The sequence below is a fragment of the Theobroma cacao genome, chromosome 9 (genome assembly GCF_000208745.1).
Source record: "Theobroma cacao cultivar B97-61/B2 chromosome 9, Criollo_cocoa_genome_V2, whole genome shotgun sequence".
NCBI lineage: Eukaryota > Viridiplantae > Streptophyta > Magnoliopsida > Malvales > Malvaceae > Theobroma > Theobroma cacao.
This window is the reverse complement of record NC_030858.1, coordinates 7,888,305-7,905,752: the sequence shown is the minus strand read 5'-3', so window position 1 is coordinate 7,905,752 and position 17,448 is coordinate 7,888,305. Positions and strand designations below refer to the sequence as shown.

The 17,448-nt window shown below is 30.9% G+C and overlaps 2 protein-coding genes across 2 annotated transcripts; both read left to right on the top strand.

Annotated features, from left to right (window-relative positions):
- Positions 1,356 to 5,790, top strand: LOC18588885 (uncharacterized methyltransferase At2g41040, chloroplastic). The gene is made up of 8 exons (XM_007013583.2): positions 1,356 to 1,618; positions 2,079 to 2,179; positions 2,261 to 2,401; positions 3,564 to 3,645; positions 3,947 to 4,140; positions 4,267 to 4,378; positions 4,826 to 4,930; positions 5,400 to 5,790. The coding sequence occupies exons 1-8, from the start codon at positions 1,460 to 1,462 to the stop codon at positions 5,526 to 5,528; spliced, it is 1,023 nt and encodes a 340-aa protein (XP_007013645.2). The 5' UTR covers positions 1,356 to 1,459; the 3' UTR covers positions 5,529 to 5,790.
- LOC18588884 lies at positions 14,480 to 15,841 on the top strand. The gene is made up of 4 exons (XM_007013582.2): positions 14,480 to 14,646; positions 14,752 to 14,997; positions 15,115 to 15,255; positions 15,381 to 15,841. Exons 1-4 carry the CDS (start codon positions 14,635 to 14,637, stop codon positions 15,726 to 15,728), a joined length of 747 nt encoding a protein of 248 aa, XP_007013644.2. The 5' UTR covers positions 14,480 to 14,634; the 3' UTR covers positions 15,729 to 15,841.

The window sequence follows — 17,448 nt, the reverse complement described above, 5'->3', positions numbered from 1 at the left end:
TATTAATATTTTAATTATCAATTATTAATATTTTAAATAAATTATAAATTATTAATATTTAAAAATAAATAATCATAATAATATTTAAATTATAAATAAATATTAATATTTTTAAATATGAATATTAAATTATAAATAAAATTTAATATGTAAAATAAAATAAAAATAAATAATAAAATAAGTAATAAATGATATTTTTATCTTTTTATCCTCTATTCTTTTCTTATTTCAAAAATATTTTTACCAACTAAACACTGTAATAAGTCATAATAACTATTTCTATTCTATTTCATTTATCGTAACAAATTATATAATTACTATTTTAGTCTATTTTATTCACACCTTTTTCTATTTCTACAGAATAATTATTTTATTCTATTTTTATTTTATTTCGCGAACCAAATATGTAATTAGTATACTAAAGTTGACATGCTGTCAAACAAAGTGATCATCTAAGACAAGATGTTTCAATTTCCATAGTGAAATGAAAGATTGGATTTGCACTTAGATTAGTGACAGTAATACTATTATTTTATAATTTCAAAAAACAAAGATATTGAACAATGAAACTTTCAAACATAAAACTAACACACTCGATTAAATAATATTATTGAAATATATATTTACTTCTTTATATAAAATATATTTATCATATGAAAATTGATAGGATGCATGAAAACTATAGTTATACATAATTTTTATTTTTTATTAAGAGTAGTTTTTGAGGATGAGGATTTGAAACCGAACTATGATAGGGAGATACACAATTATCATTCAACAAAAGGCTCACGCGCTAATTTCATGTTTTGCCTTATATTTCAATTTATAAACTACATATAGAAGTAAAATCTTGGAAGGTTTAATTGATTATATCAAAAATAATATTTTTTATATAAAAAAATAATTTACTTTTCAAAAAAAATATAAAACAATAATTTTAATTACTAATATATAAAATATTATAAATTATTTACAATATGCTGATATTAGCGCATACATATATTAAGGTTACATAAAAAATATAAATATTTTTTAAATTAAAAATCATTCAAATAAAACAATTTTTCTCCTGCAACAATGCTCAAGTAAAAAAAATATATATATATATGCCCTTTGCATGGCACAAGCATCTTAGAAAATATAAATAAATTTAATATACACTTTATACATTTTTTCAATGTAAGGTGTAAGGTGTAAGTTGTAAGCAAGTCTAGAATTTGGTTTTTGAATATATAATATGTTCTCACTATCAAACAAGGGAGGACAAAATATATATATATATATTTCTATTTTTTGCCGGAAGAATATTTGTTTTTTGGTTATTTGTTTTGGTGCTGACGTTTATGCCGCTAATTCCACACCAAAGTTAAATGCAAACCAACGAACATACCTGCATATTACAATACCCAAAGGCGCAAAAGTTTGCCAAAACCACAATTTCCAGCCTTTTCCATTTCCAATGGCGATTGCTTCACCATCTCTTCGCCCTCTTCACAAATCTCTCTTCCCGAAATACCCTTGCCTTTCTCAGTGTTCACGCTTTCGTCCTTCCCTCCATTTCTCTTCTCAACCGTTCCGCTTCACTGTTCGTGCGAGCTCCGCTGTCGCTTTGGAGCCGGTACACTCTTATCTGCTCCTCCTTTTATTTTTTTTTATTTTATAAAATTTCCTAATTTATTTTTGGCTTAAATTTCAAGTACTACTTTTTAACCACTTGAATTATTGTGTCAGAAAAGATGTTTAAGTAATTGAAAATTCACATTAATTATCCGAACTGAAAGTTTCAATTTTTCGTTTTTTTTTTCTGATGTGCTGGAAATTACATGCTGTGCCGCTTTCAAGTGAATTAGAGTTTGGTTAATTCATGGGAATTAAAATTTTCTTGCTCTTTACCCTTTTCAGTCATCTTAAATCCTTGTTGCATGACTCCACTCTGGTCCACAAGTGTTACAGCTGAATTTTATGTAGTATATATCTATATGATGCTTAACATCATGGAGCAACTTCCTTTCACCCAGAAAAGTTGGATGCCCTTGTTTACTTGTGCATTAAGATAATTAAAACAATATCTTTTTCAGGATTTAAGTTCTCAGCGGAATCAAACAGTGGACACTGACTTGTTTTCTTGCCCTGTGTGCTACGAGCCACTGATAAGAAAAGGTCCTTCAGGTCTTAACTTGTAAGTTAGAATTTATACTGATATATAATGGATTCGATCGGGTTACTGTATGATTATCTAATGAATTTGGACAACTTGCAGGGAAGCTATCTACCGGTCTGGATTCAAGTGTAAAAAATGCAACAAATCATACTCGAGTAAAGATGTATACTTGGATCTGACTATTACTGCTGGATTGAGGGACTACACCGAAGTCAAACCAGTTGGGACCGAGCTATTCCGGTATGGGTAGTTGCTACACATACATGGATTTACACTTGATGCCTTAACACATGACAGGTTGAGTATTCAACTTGTTCTACGAATTTTAAGTACAATTTGGTTAGGTTTTATGTTTAGTAAGTAAATCAAATTCTGGCAAGTATAATCTGTTCTGGAATTTGATGCAGCTAGAAAGATAATCAGCAGTTTATGACTGGATCCATGAATCTGTGTTCAAATTCCAAATATATCTGAGAACAAAAATCAACTCTGTAGCATATTCCAGAAAATGTGCAGAATTTGGGGGTCCTGTGCAGAGCAGGATTACAGTAACTAATGAAACTATAAAATAACTTGTCTGAGATCCTATAACTCTCTGAATTGCTAAAACATGACTTCAACAAATTAAAAGGGTGAGAAGGCAGGGATAAAGATAGAATCATAAAAACATAAAGGTTTCGTTTAAAGTTATGTTTAAGAAGGCTTGATACTTTAATCTAAAGTCTGAAATGTAATATGAAAATCTACTCTAAAAGAAAAACAATTCATTTTTTAAGTCTCCATTTGATATTTACTATAGCTATTTGCCTTTCACTTCCTAAAAAATTTCTATAAAATGCAAATGCAAATATAGAAAAGAAAATTGTGTTTGATTAAAACAAGCAAATGGTTACTTCAAGCATGATTGTTCCATATTAAAGTAAACTATATTTTTTTTTAACTAAAAAATTTGAAATTTTAACTTTTAATTCTTTAAAAATATTGTTTTTTCTTGCACTTTACACATTTAATACTTTAGACTTCCAGAAGTAAACAACAAGTAACAAAAGCAAGAACCATTCGAACCTAAATCTGTTAATAAGTCACAATACTTTTTACCAGTTACTTGTATTTCTAGATTGAACTGAGTCCCAAGTAAAATAGAAGTATTTTAATCCAACATTATCCAAAACCAACATATGTTCAGCCCACTTATTTGGTTCCTTTCAGATCTGCCATAGAAAAACACAAGGTACCTACTGCCATAATTGAGATAACTGGATAATAAGAAGTCCTGAGTAATGCTGCTACAAGAATGATAACTGCCTCTAACACACCTCCAAAGATGACATTTCGTGGCATAACTAAAATTTTTCAATGTAAAGGTATTATTTTCATTATATCGTGCTTTCATCCTTTCTAGGAGTCCTTTTGTATCATTTGTCTATGAAAGAGGCTGGCGTCAAAATTTTAATCGAAGCGGCTTTCCTGGGCCTGATGAAGAGGTAAATGTTGATTGGCTTTCTATCATATTCAAATGCACAGAGATGGATGAATAACACTCAGAAGGTCATTCTAAAGAAATGAGTCTCTTGTAGAATATTAATTTATACACATGCATATATTGTTTTGTGAAGCCTCTCCATGAAAGTAAATGAAGTTGAAGGGTAATATTTTTAGCCTGACGTTTCTTTTTCCTGAACAAGCAGAATTAATACCTACTGAATATCCTTATGTTGTATGGCCTATTGTTGAGTTTGTAACCTTGCTATTTTTGTTTAACTTTATGGTTTTCAAATAATGCAGTTCAGAATGGCTCAGGAATACTTCAAACCTGCAGAAGGTGGCATTTTGGTGGATGTTAGCTGTGGAAGTGGTTTGTTTTCCAGAAAATTTGCCAAATCTGGGACATATTCTGGTGTTATTGCACTTGATTTTTCTGAAAACATGCTGCGGCAATGTAATGATTTCATTGAGCAAGATGCATCTCTTTTAGCTAGGTAGCATCTCTACCTCTTTGATGCTAAAAGTTGAAGCAGTTATGCAAATATCAATATTTTACTTTTGAATGTTTGTATTTCCTCTTAAACCAAGAATTGATTCACACTTCATTACAAAATGTGCAGCAATATTGCTCTTGTCAGGGCTGATGTTTCCAGGCTTCCTTTCTCATCGGGTTCCATTGATGCTGTACATGCTGGTGCTGCCTTGCATTGTTGGCCATCTACTTCAAATGCAGTAAGCATTATTTCCTCCTCTATTTTTCTCCTGCAATTTTGCTGGCAAATTGGCTTGCAGATGTACCAAAATGTTCTTGATCTGACAATCCTGACTTAACCCTTCTGATAGACAAACTGAATTTGTTCTGTTCTTCCTTCTGTCCTTGTTTGTCCTTAAAGACTGATTTGATTGGAGAAATTTTTTTAGAATTCTGTTGTAGGTCTAACTAGACAAAAGAAATAAGCATCTTTTTATTCATTGGTCTTGTAGGCTAACCTATGGAAAATCCTATCAGCTAAGAGCTTAAGATGATAAAACATCTCAATAGTGGGGTTTTTTTTTTTAATTTTATAGCATGCTACTTCATGGCAATGTTACTTCTTTGAGTCAGTGTGCACATCACTTTCAGGACTTTTCTGAGTTAGAGAATACTCTTAAGTGGTTACTTGCTTTGATTATTTTCAGGTTGCTGAAATTAGCCGTATATTGAGAAGTGGTGGAGTTTTTGTTGGAAGCACTTTTCTTCGCTATAGCTCTACTACTCCCTGGATAGTACGACCTTTCAGAGAGGTAAAGCACAATATTTTTGGTCAGGTTTTTTAACTTTTCACTTTGTATTAGCATGTTCTCCCTTCATTTGGCAAACATGCCCATTTTTTAACACATGGACATTGGCTACACTGAGTTGTTCACCATGCTGCATTTTACAATTCCACCGCCTTTTATTTCTGCCATTCACTTATGTTAAGTCTTTTTTAATGTCTAAACTATAGATAACATCCCCAATATATGCAAAAGTCCAACCGGTATTTTGTGTCTATCCTCTGTGTCCAAAACCTATTTGCTACACGTATAATGATGTGTTAATTAGTACCAGAGGTTTGACCTGCTTCTTGACTTTCCATCACTTAGCAATTTTTATTCTCAGATGCATTTTTTTTCCTTTTTAATAATTTCTATTCTTGAGATGATTATAGTTGTTTGGTTGCACTGTATGTACCATCAACTTGAATTTAAAGACATTCATCTTTTGTTGCAGAGGATTCTGCAAAATTATAACTACCTTACAGAGGAGGAGATAGAGGACGTATGCACATCTTGTGGTCTTACCAACTTTACAAAAAAGGTTCAGCAATCTTTCATCATGTTTTCTGCTCAGAAGCCTTGAAGCTGGGTTTGGATCATTCGAAGTATGATTTTTCTTTCCTTGCATATCATCTATGATGATCCTTGAAATTTGTTGTATAAATTATTGATTATGTAGACACCAGGAATAAAAGACCTGGAAAAAGATGATAATCTGGGGAAGAGGCAATATTTGGTGTATGCTTATTAATGCAAGTATTGCCTGCTTGCGAATTGATGATTGTGTAAATACTATTAAACTCATTATTAATGCAAGGCATTATATGGTCTAATTAGCTGTCCAACTTAGGTTTCCCTTTTCTTTCATACATATGATGCGCTGAGAGGGTTAAACTCGGTGACTCCTTGTTTTGCTGTTAGCTGTGGTGAAAAGTATAAATCAGTAGCAGGTAGATCATTAGTTAAATGTTATTGAATTATATGGTGACATATAAAATCCTAAACAAGTTGGAAATGTGGACCTTGATAGTTATTTGTAGAGAAGGAAAAAAAAGGGCTAGAAATGAGGTAGGGTCGTCAGGTTGTCTTAAAAACCACCTGGGTGGTATCTGGTATGTCTTATCTGCAAAGTAGGAGCAATTTTGTGTGTTAATCTTAAATAGTTAAAGATTTAGGAATCTATGTAGTGGCAAGGCCACCCTTTTGACATGGAGTTCCAATCATATGTGCTATTAACAACTCCCACATACAGATTTGACCCATTAAGTATCTTGCCAATTATATGCAATAATCAAATGGTATCAGAGCACTTTCATCTATTTATTTTTGGGGCATGACCATCTTCACATGCATAAATGATGCAGCATAATACTGTGAAAAATGTACATAAATAAGACATGGAAACTAGGACTCCTGTATGTAATAAAGACGAAACTCGACGTTTAAGTTGTAGCCAAGAACTTTACCAGCTAATTAACGCCTTACATACAAGATATTTAAGCAGGAGGGAGATCAGAGCAGAGGAATGTCGTTTCAAAACAGTCAATGGGGAAAGATGAATGCACGAACTAAGCAGCTATAAGTTTTTAAGAAGTAAATAATCACAACCCAGGCACCTTCTCTTTGCGCAATGTTTAATTCATGCGAGTAATAACAAAGGGTGAAGGTGATGATGGTCGTACTTAGACCAAGCTTAGGTACTGGCTTTAGTCATCTTTTACTTGTTGATTCATTACTCAGCTTTAATGTTTTAAAAAGAGTTTGATTCCACGCATCTTGATCTCACGTGAGACTAACCTCAAAACAGTTACCACTTTCAATACCTGGAAAAAGGACGTGCACGTGAGGTAGGCCTTGATCACAAAGGGGTGCAAAATATAAAACTATACAAGTAACATCAAACTGGCTCAGCCGCTTAATGCCAGTAATTAAAACCCATTGTTTCTGACAGGAGCAAAGTGGCTGTGAGTCACTCACACATGTTAGAAAGAAAAGGGGGGGTCAGAGAGATCCCCTCGTGCGGCTCACACGCTGACCCACTCTCTGTTTTGTTCTTCCACAGTTTCCCCTTCCCCTTAACGCCCACTGCCCCTTGCCCACATTACATCTCTGCTGCATCTTTGACCTTTGACCACCCAATTTAATTTTAGGAAAATAAAAAAAAAGAGAAATATTTTTGTCTGTTGAAAGACACCCTTCGCTTTCGGCTTTCGAAGTCAGGCCATTGGATCCCCTGCACGTGAGGTTTTGCCTTTTCATGGCACGTGGGGATGCTCATTTGAACCATTAATCCCCCTTTGTTTCTTTCACAATTTTCTTCATTATAAGTACTTTCTTTGTCTTTGGGGTTTACATAATATAGATTTGATTATTAGAGAGTGCACGTGAATTCTTCCTAATTTTCAATTGGTCGGTTCTGATGATTAATCCACTGTTATCAACCGAAAGTTTACTGATTTCATACTGAATTTTGCTATTATATTTTACATAGATAAAACATATGGTTTCTTTATCGTTTTTCATTCATCCCCTTTATTTCTTTAATAAAGTATATAAATATTGCTGCTTTGCTCTAATAATAGCCACCTTTTTTACTTCAAAAGTAATTGAAAGACATCGTTAAGTAACTTAAGTTTCGCTTTTTTGAAGAAAATTGTTGTTTCAAGAAAAAATTAGATATTGTTAATTATTTTACAGATACTAATAATTTTGAAGTCAAAAAGTCTAAAAAAGAGACCTACTTCATTCTTAAATTATTCACATTTTTTGAAATTTCTTTTTAAATAGTCTTAGAGCATAAAAATGAAGAACGCAACGTAATATATAACGGTGACAAGAGAAGCCTAATTCCATTACATTTTAATCATATATCACATAGTTTTCACCATTTGAATTTTTGTTTAGAGAGTATATTCACATGATTACTTGATTATTTTTTAACAAATATTGTAAGGATGGAATGAGACTTGAGAAAGATTCGAGTCCTAATATTTTCTTTTTAGTACAAAAAAAAAAATAATTCAATGTCTTTCAAATATGATTTAATTTCTTTTTTATTTGAATTGGATATAATGTTCAAATAAATTCCTAAATTATTTAAGAAAATTTAAATAAGTTCTTATTCTTTTATTGGATTCAAATAAGTTTTTGTATTTTTATTTTTTATCAAATAAACTCTTATAACTAATGATTAACTAATTGTCGTTAATTAAAATATATTTTGTTATTTTATATCCATATGACATGGGCATGACGTTGATGTGAAAGTGAAAATATCAAATGATCATGTTATTATATCAAATTAATATATCACATTATCAACAATTATAATATATCAGTATGTTACATCACACGATATGTTATTATGTCACATCAATGTTATGTGAAATAAAATAAAAAATGGTATTTTAACTAAGTCAATTATCAATTATAAAGGTTTATTTAATTTAAAATAAAAAATAATGACTTATTTAGCTTAAAATAAAAATATAAAGACTTATTTGAATTTTTTTAAAATAATTTAGAGGCTTTTTTGGATATTATACCTTTTGAATTAATATATCACAAATACAAAAGGAGGATAAAATGTTATTTCACAAAGTTGTTTGTGATTTAGGTGAATTGCAAATTATGCTCAAATTTGGAAATAGTATATTTCAGAAAATATACGTTTTATATATGGTTAGTTTTTCTTGTTGAATGAAACTATATAAAACTAGCATGCATATTGGAATTTCAGTTTGTTTCTCTAAATGGCAAAAAATAGAGTAAAGGCAAGCAATCTAAACTGCAGATGGAACTGAAAAACATATAAATTTTAATTATCGACCAACTCTAATACCCTAAAACATGGGGGCACAAGCAAATCATCTATATTGTCTATGTTAATGTTTTGGCTAATATATGATGGATGGGGATGGGGAGGTTGAGTTGGTTCTCACAATTTGATAACGTCTCTTTTTAAATATTTTAAGTGCTTGTTTGGTCTCGTTTTTTTTTTCAACTTATCCATCTCTTAAAAACAAAAATCAGGTTAAACAAGAATTTGGTGAAGCTCTTAAAAAAATAATTAAAAAATAAGTAGTTTTTTTTTAAAAAATAAAATTTTGTAAAAAAGAGTTTCAGAAAAAGCTGCAAAGAGGAACTTTCTCTTCTCTATTTTTAAAAACACGTCTCTTTTTTAAGAAAATTTTTCTTTTTGTTTCAAATATGTCCTCATCTATTAAAAATAATTTCAACATTATTTGTTTTCAATTTTTATGATTTATTATTAATTATAACTTTTATGTTTTATAAAAATACTTTTTATACTTTTATAAATAAAAAAATAAAATTAACATTTTTCCATTATGAACAAAGAAATTTGTGATTAAAAGAAAATTATTTNTTATTTATTAAATACCTTTTTATGGTAATTTTAATCAAAATTATAACTTATATAAATTATTTTGTCAAATAACTTATTTATAAAAAAGACTTTATAAAAGTAAATTTATCAAACAGATTTAGTTTAATTTTAAAAGTTATTATTTTTTATAAGAGCTTCATAATAGCTTTTAAGCTAAAAATATATCAGACCAAATAGACTCTAAATCAAGTATTTCTTACTTATGTCAACATCTCACGTTTCTTCTATTTTGTCTCTACATTATCCTTATCTCTTTTTATGTCTTTTTTATTTCTTTCAAAATTATAAAATAATACGAACATGATTGGTAGTTTTGCACAAATATGTGTGTATTTAAAGAGTAACGCAAATTTTAATTGATCAGAATTTTGGTGGTTAAGTAGATAAAAAAAATTCCAACTTAAGATTTTTTTTTACCTTTTTTTAAGTATAATGATTGAAAAAGTTCTTAAATTATTTTGAAAAATTAAATAAATTTTTATTTTTTATTACATTCAATCAAATTTTTATATTTTTATTTAGATCTAATATACCTTTAAGACTTATTAGTGCAATAAGCTCAATATGAACAATTCCAAGAAAAAGTGAATTGGAATGTTTTTATATTTTGAGATTTCTTTCAAATTCTTGAGAAAACACTTTTTCTTAAAAACAATTTGCCTTTTTGAAATAAGTAGAACAAGTGATTTCTTGTAAGATAAGAGAAATTAAGTGCACAAATCAGATTAAGAGAAGAGAAAAAAAAATCAATACAATAATTTTTATAGAGGTTCGAATTCCTTGCCGATGTTCTTTTCTTTAGATTTACTAAGGAGTTTTAAATCCACTATTGAAATCAAGTTGAATACAATACTGATTATAAAACAGGTACATTCTTATAATATAATAATCAAGCACAACTACTCTACCTTTTACTTTGACTAACCAGTTAAATATTATCTTTTTAATTGGTTATGGTATAACCACCGAAGAGAATACAATAAATGAGATGAGCACAGTTAGAATGCCTCTTAAAGGCTCAGTAGCAGATTAAGTACAATGTTTAGTAAGGAAGAAAGTAAGAAATAAAAGCTTAATAAATGATACAATAAAAAACTTAAATGCTAGAAGAGGAGAACAAGAAGTATTAAATGATTTGAGCTGAATTTCTTCCAACCTTCATAAATGTGGTGGGAGCTTGTATTTATAGTTGTTGAAGCTTTAAAGATGGTTGAAGATCCATTAAATGTGAAAATAGTCATTTAGCACTTTGTTTCGACTCCAACTGTCACTGTCTACTGATAGATTTTATAATCTATCGATAGATTGCCTTCAATAAATTCAAAGTCGCGTCTATTTATCGATAGATACAAGTCAAGATCTTTTAAAGTGTTTTCGAGTGGCTATTTATTAATAGATGCGTGGCATGTATCGATAAATGCTTATGGTCTTTGAGATCCAAATGTTTAGAATAACCAACTATCAATAGATGATTTTCATTTATCCCTTGATAAAAAACATCTATCAATAGATTAAAGGTAGATTCTCAAATAAAGGAGCTTTTTTTTTTCAATTAAGTACTAACTCTTTCATTTAAACCTTTTCAAAGACCGTTTAGACTTATTTGAACATTTAAAAAATAATTTTGATCACTTATTTGTCGAATCAAAACTTAAAATCAAATAAAATCTTAAATCTAACATGACTAACGGTTGACTAATATCTAAACTTTCAAAATTTGTATCAACTTTATATATGCGGACTTCGATTATTCTTTAATTTCTTCCCTAAATCTTTTCAAATTCGTTTCCATTACATACTACTTTTGAGATTTTCTTTTATTCACCACATGGCATTCCTCTACTTACAATCCTAGTAGATTAAACAAGTCATTCTAAATGGAGGGACTGAAATGTTTGATTGACAACATAATTTGATTGAGTTTAAGCTCCAAGGACTAATTTAATAATCTTGAAATTCTAGGAAGACAATAATTATTTGGATAATTTTAGGATTAACTGTAATTTATCTCAAACTTTACTCTTTAATCAGGAGATTATGTACCAACCAATAAACCAAATATTCAGATGCACACATGACACATATGGTTGCCACGTATAAGTAATACTAAAAAGAAAGATCGCTGAGTTTGAGCTGATGGGTGGAATTTTAAGACTCAAATGTTAAATGCATCATACATTCAAATATAATTTTTTTATATCAAGTAAAATCATGCGTTTTATTATCTGTAAAGATAAATGTTTTATTCATACTTATTAAAAAATATTTGTTTACTCTTGTTTCTAAATATATTTTTAGTTTTTTGCTTTCAAAATTAATTAAAAAATGAACAAAAACATGAATAATCAGCAACTTAATTAACTTAAAAATTTTAGATTATATGATAAGCATGAACTAAATGAAATATTATCTTTTATTGTAGTAATTTTTTATTAAAGGAATTGAATGTACTCAATTTATTGAATATTAATGCTTTAGGATTGAATGTGAAATGTTCTTTAATAACACAATGAATAAAAAATATGAGCTTATAAAATGCGCATTAGCATGAGATAAATAAACGTGTGAACAAAAAATATAGGGAGGCTATAAGCCTAGCGCCCTCACAACTTTTTCACAGCTCCTTTACCAGAAGAAAACAAGCAGCTTTTCCGGAACCCTATTTTGTCACGGATTTTTCCTAAATTTAGCATAGATCTTAATTGCAAGCTCATAGGTCTGAACCTTTCTTTGTTATGATTATTGCGAGCTCGGATTGTTGTCTAACTTAAATCTATCAGACCATCTTGCTCTTTGTTGCTTCTTGTCACTATTTTACAAGGGAAATAATTCGTATTATATGCTATTTATTTCGAATATATAACTAGTTTTGTTTCTTGGTTTAAAATTTGGGATTATCATTACATTAAGCTAACGCTAGCTAGGCAGCGGTTGCAGTCTAAATCAATTTGAACTTTCTAGAGAAGATTAAACAAGTAATCAACCCTACTCCTGTTTTTTGGAAAATTTTGTTTATTTTATTTGCCAAAAAATTATAAAAAAACCTGGCACTTTTGCATAGTGACATGGCATGCTACGATTGATGATTAGCCAGAAGATTAGGAGGTTGATCATATTGAAAATTGAAGGGCATAAGTGGAAGTGGCAAAATAGTTAGCAAACCCCAAGATTTGCTCTTGGATGGAGCTTAAAGGCACAACAAGCTAGGTCACCTCAAAATTAGTAAAATGAATCCAGAATTAATTTAAGGGACATTGAGTCTCTTAACTAGTGCTTAATGAGTTGTGTTTGTCTGTCAATTGTTTGTGCTAGAAAAACCACATTATTGTTAAAGCCACATAGTTGATTCTGATTAGTGGAGTAGTTGGGTTGAATGTTGCCATGTCTGAATCCCCAAAAACCGGGTTTCCTCGTACATGTTTGTGTTTTTAGCTTTGTTCATAAGGTTCAGTGATTGCTGCAATATTGCAAGGTAATAGCACCGGCCAATATACATACCCTAAAAACTCTGCCTCCAATTATTGCCTCAGAGCAGGTGAAATCATTTGCTATTGCTAAATTTAAATGGTTTTTTTCTGCTAATTAGTTGATATTACTAATTATATAATACAATATAGATGTACATAAATCCAAAGATATTATTTTCCAAATTTGAACCCATAATTTTAAGTTATGATGAAATAATTTTATTCTTACGCGAATATATATCATTGATTTTAAGTACATCCAATTGTTACACAGGAAAATATGAATTCGAGTGATATTTGTGTGATTTATTTATAAAAGACTGGTTTTAAAAAATATTAATCAATAATGATGGAAAATTAACCCCTTGTCATAACAGCTCCTCCACAGAAAATGATAAAGGCAAATAAAAACAAGGGCTAAAGTCAACATTTGCAAGAGAACATAATTTGACTGTGATTGGATCCTCCTCATAGGGTATCCTCGGTCCTCATAAAGATTTCCCCATTTACAAGGACGGTACATCTAGACTTCCAAAGAAAATAGAGTGCAACTTGGCTAGGAGAGATACATGGGGGGAATCTTTATTTTCTTTCTACTTAACTACATCTTGTTTCTTTCTATGATCACAATTCATGCCTTGATATATATCTTAATGTACTCCCCCAAATTGATGATAAGCTCAAAATTGAAAAAAATTCTTACAGTTAATATTTCCTTGTGGTTTTATTTAAGAAATTAAATATAATTATTGTGTTTGCACTTATTTAGTTTCATGTGAAATAATTTCTACCAAATCTGAAATGTGTGGAAAATTAGCTAAAATATATTACTATAGATATTGGGGCTCCATGCAGCTTTAGGCATATCAGAGATCTCTTTTCAGATTCTATACATATACACACTCACGTTACCATCCTGTGCGGTACCTAGTTACTTAGCTTTGAAGTCATACCAGGGATGATAATAAATTTGGGAAGAATGTGTTATGCGAAAAACAACACTTACCTAGAAAAATATGTCATCTTCCAAAAACAAAAGTGTGTATTTAATACTAGTAAATTAAGTGCTGTTATTATTTTATTTTTTTTTGGGTTTTTCAACTACGTGACAGACTTCTTAAGATAAGACCTATCCTCACAAGTTGCTTAAGTTTTTACCAATGTTATAATTGTAAAGAATTAGGCTCAATTAAGGTGACTTGGTAAAGCAATAATTGTGATTACTGCAAATATGAACTATTTCAATCACTGTTATTTTATCATTGACTCAATCGTTAATTAGAGCTACAGTTAATCATAACATAAAATCTTTAAATTACTATGCTTTTTGTTCAATTCAAATTCTCAACAAAAGAGAGATTAGAGCCAACCCATTTCACCAACCAAGAGCCGATGAGCATGAGAATCACAGAAAAATAAACTGAAGGACAGCAAAAAAATATATTCTAAAAGGCAGCTCCTTCAAGGAGAGCTTAGTTAGTTTAGCAATAAGGAGCTCTTAAGCCAAGGAGATGGAAGAATTGTTTAAAGGGGTGGTCTAGAATGGGAGACATGGAAACAGCACCCACGTTCTCGTCATATCTTACTTCACTTTCTTTTATCTTTCTCTCTTTTCTCCCCCATATATATAATAAGCCACCAATTGACAAAATGTTGTGTATCTCTCCAAGGAATAAATATATACCCTTCCCTTTCTTGTGAACCTCCATAAATACTCTAATCGCCATACCCCCCACCCCTCTCCCTCTCTCTTCTGTTAACTCCACTGTCTTGATAAGTACTGCTCGAGGAGGGCTCTATTCTCTCAAGTGTTTATGGTTATCATGGTTTGTCTTTATTCCCTTTCTCTCCATTAAATCTTTTATTGGTTCTTTTTTCGTTTATTGACTTCATGGTTAATTTGGGATACTTTTCCTTTCATGTTGCTTTAGGGAATTCAGAAGCCTGCATGGTTGGAAGCCCTTTATTCTCAGAAATTCTTCGTGGGGTGTTCTTACCATGAAACTGCAAAGAAGAATGAAAAGAACGTGTATTGCTTGGATTGTTGCATTAGTATCTGCCCTCATTGCATACCCTCACATCGTTTTCACAGGCTTCTTCAGGTTCGTCGGTACGTATATCATGATGTTGTCAGATTGGAAGATCTCCAAAAGCTTATAGATTGCTCTAATGTTCAGGTTAGTTATTTCTTCAAAAGGAAAAAAATGAAGTTCAATTTTGGATTCTTCATCACAGTTTCTTTCTTAAGTACAATTCAGTTCATATTTGCTAACCGATGACCTTAATTCGATTAGGCCTATACTATTAACAGTGCTAAAGTGGTGTTCATCAAGAAGAGACCTCAAAACAGGCAATTCAAAGGGGCCGGAAACTATTGTACTTCCTGTGACAGAAGTCTCCAAGAACCTTTTATTCATTGCTCTCTGGGGTGCAAGGTAAAATATATATTCACTTGAATTTTGACTTGTTAATTTACCTTAAAGCTCTAAATCATGATCAGCAATCAAATGATTTAATCCCCCCCTTAAATTGTGGGCTTAAAATTTTGAATTATTATCAGGTGGATTTTGTGCTGAAACACTACAAAGACCTCTCTGCATTCTTAAGGAAATGCAACACTTTAACTCTGAGCCCTGATTTCCTGATTCCACAAGACATGGGAGAGGATGAAATGACAAACGAGACACCGCATTCAACAATTGTAGACAGCGATGAGCCGATGAGCTGGTCTTCAGGGTCATCAGGGTCAGAGAACATGAGCATGGCATACAGTAGTGATCAGATTGTGAGGAAGAAGAGAAGTGGGCTATATTTGTGTGGGAGATCAGCTAATAAGGTTTCTGATGAGGACATGGCTACAAGCATGAGTAGAAGAAAAGGCATTCCCCACAGATCTCCTCTATGTTAGCTAAACAAAACTTAAAACAAATTACAAATTTTTTACTACTACTTCTACTACTAGTTTAATTGTGATATTTTTGACTGAATCATTAATTTTAAAATGCTTTAAGCTCTTTCTCTCTCTCTTGCAAATTAATTTAGTCACTTGGTCGGGGGGTTTTGTCTTAATGGCATCACGTGATTCCCAATTCCAACTTCAGTGTTTGTACAATTTTTTTATATATTTTTATTTCTCATTACCATATGATTAATTGTTTATTCAAGCCTTGGATTGGAGGACCTCATTGTTCTATTCTTTAATCTCTCCCCACACATATAGTACATTTTTATGCTCAAAAATCGAAGCAATACTAATATGGTGGATGTGAAAGGCATTGTTAAATCTATTAAACAAAACGAAAGTTCTCAATCAATATATAATACTAGATTCACAAATCCAAAATATATCAAAAAGAAGCATCCCTTTAATATTTTGATACATTTAAGATTTAGAGTGCAGAATTAGATAAAAATGATATATTTGCATGAATTTATAATTCCTTAAAGATTTTCGTCATTTGATTATGTGTATTAAAAAAAAGGCTCATAAGCGTTAATTTCACATTTTTACATATCATGAAACTTGATTTCAATAATTCATCTATGTTTGTATACGAATATAATTCTTAAGAGATTGAAGTTTTTATTTTAATTTTTATAAATTTTTTAGGTATTTCTCATCAAAATTTATTACATAAAATAATAATAATAATAATAATAATCATATATTAATACTCCAAAATAAGGTTAATTTCCAAAAAAAAATGTGTAAGGCACTGATTAATTCCAGAATCCAAGGCTAAGAGCTCGATGGAAGGGGAGGGAAGGCAATGAGTATGGTTCCATCAAGTTGATGATAAAATAAAATCTTTGTCAGCCTCTCATCTCTCATGATGGAACAGAAAGGGGTTTTAATATCTTGACCATTCCATAACTACTACAGACAACATTGTCTCTCCTCGAATAGAGAGAGAGAGAGAGAGAGTTTAAACCTTCAAATTTTTGACCAGTCAAACCCTACCACGCTTCGCAAGCTTTTAAAATTAGAAAAAGCCTCTGTAAATAACAAGTACTTGTACTAATACAAGTTATTTACTTATATTAGTAGGGACCATTGCAGTCCTTTTCAAGTGAATAAAAAAAAATCAATGAACTGGAGAAATCAAATACTATATTCTATTTTATTAAATAAATTAATAGAATATCTATACATTCATTAGTCGGCTCCTTGGGCTTTGATTCAAGCCTTAGATGGACCTGTCCTGTCCTATGGGAGGAAATTATAAGCAATAGGCCTTATAACCTAGCAGCCAGTTTATTTCCAAAAGTGGTTGGTGGTCTGCTTACATGAATGAACAAGGCCCACTGTCTCAAAGTGTTGCTAGCACTGCCTTAGGCATAGGCTTTGTCAGAAGCTGAAATTTTCTTCAGGCTGTGTTGTATCATACGTAGGCAAGAAAATCAAAGCACTGACATTATGCGCCGTTGAAGAGGAATTCCCTCCCAAGTGTTGGTTTGAACCCATCAGTCAAGTCATTTGAAAGTTCGGGAGAAGAGATGCACTCTTGCCTATTAGCTTCTACCACATCATTATATGTTTTTTTAATTTATATTAAATTAAACAATACAAAATAATTCTCTCATCTCATCTCATCTCACCTGTCAAGACGGGTTAATCAAGGTTCAAA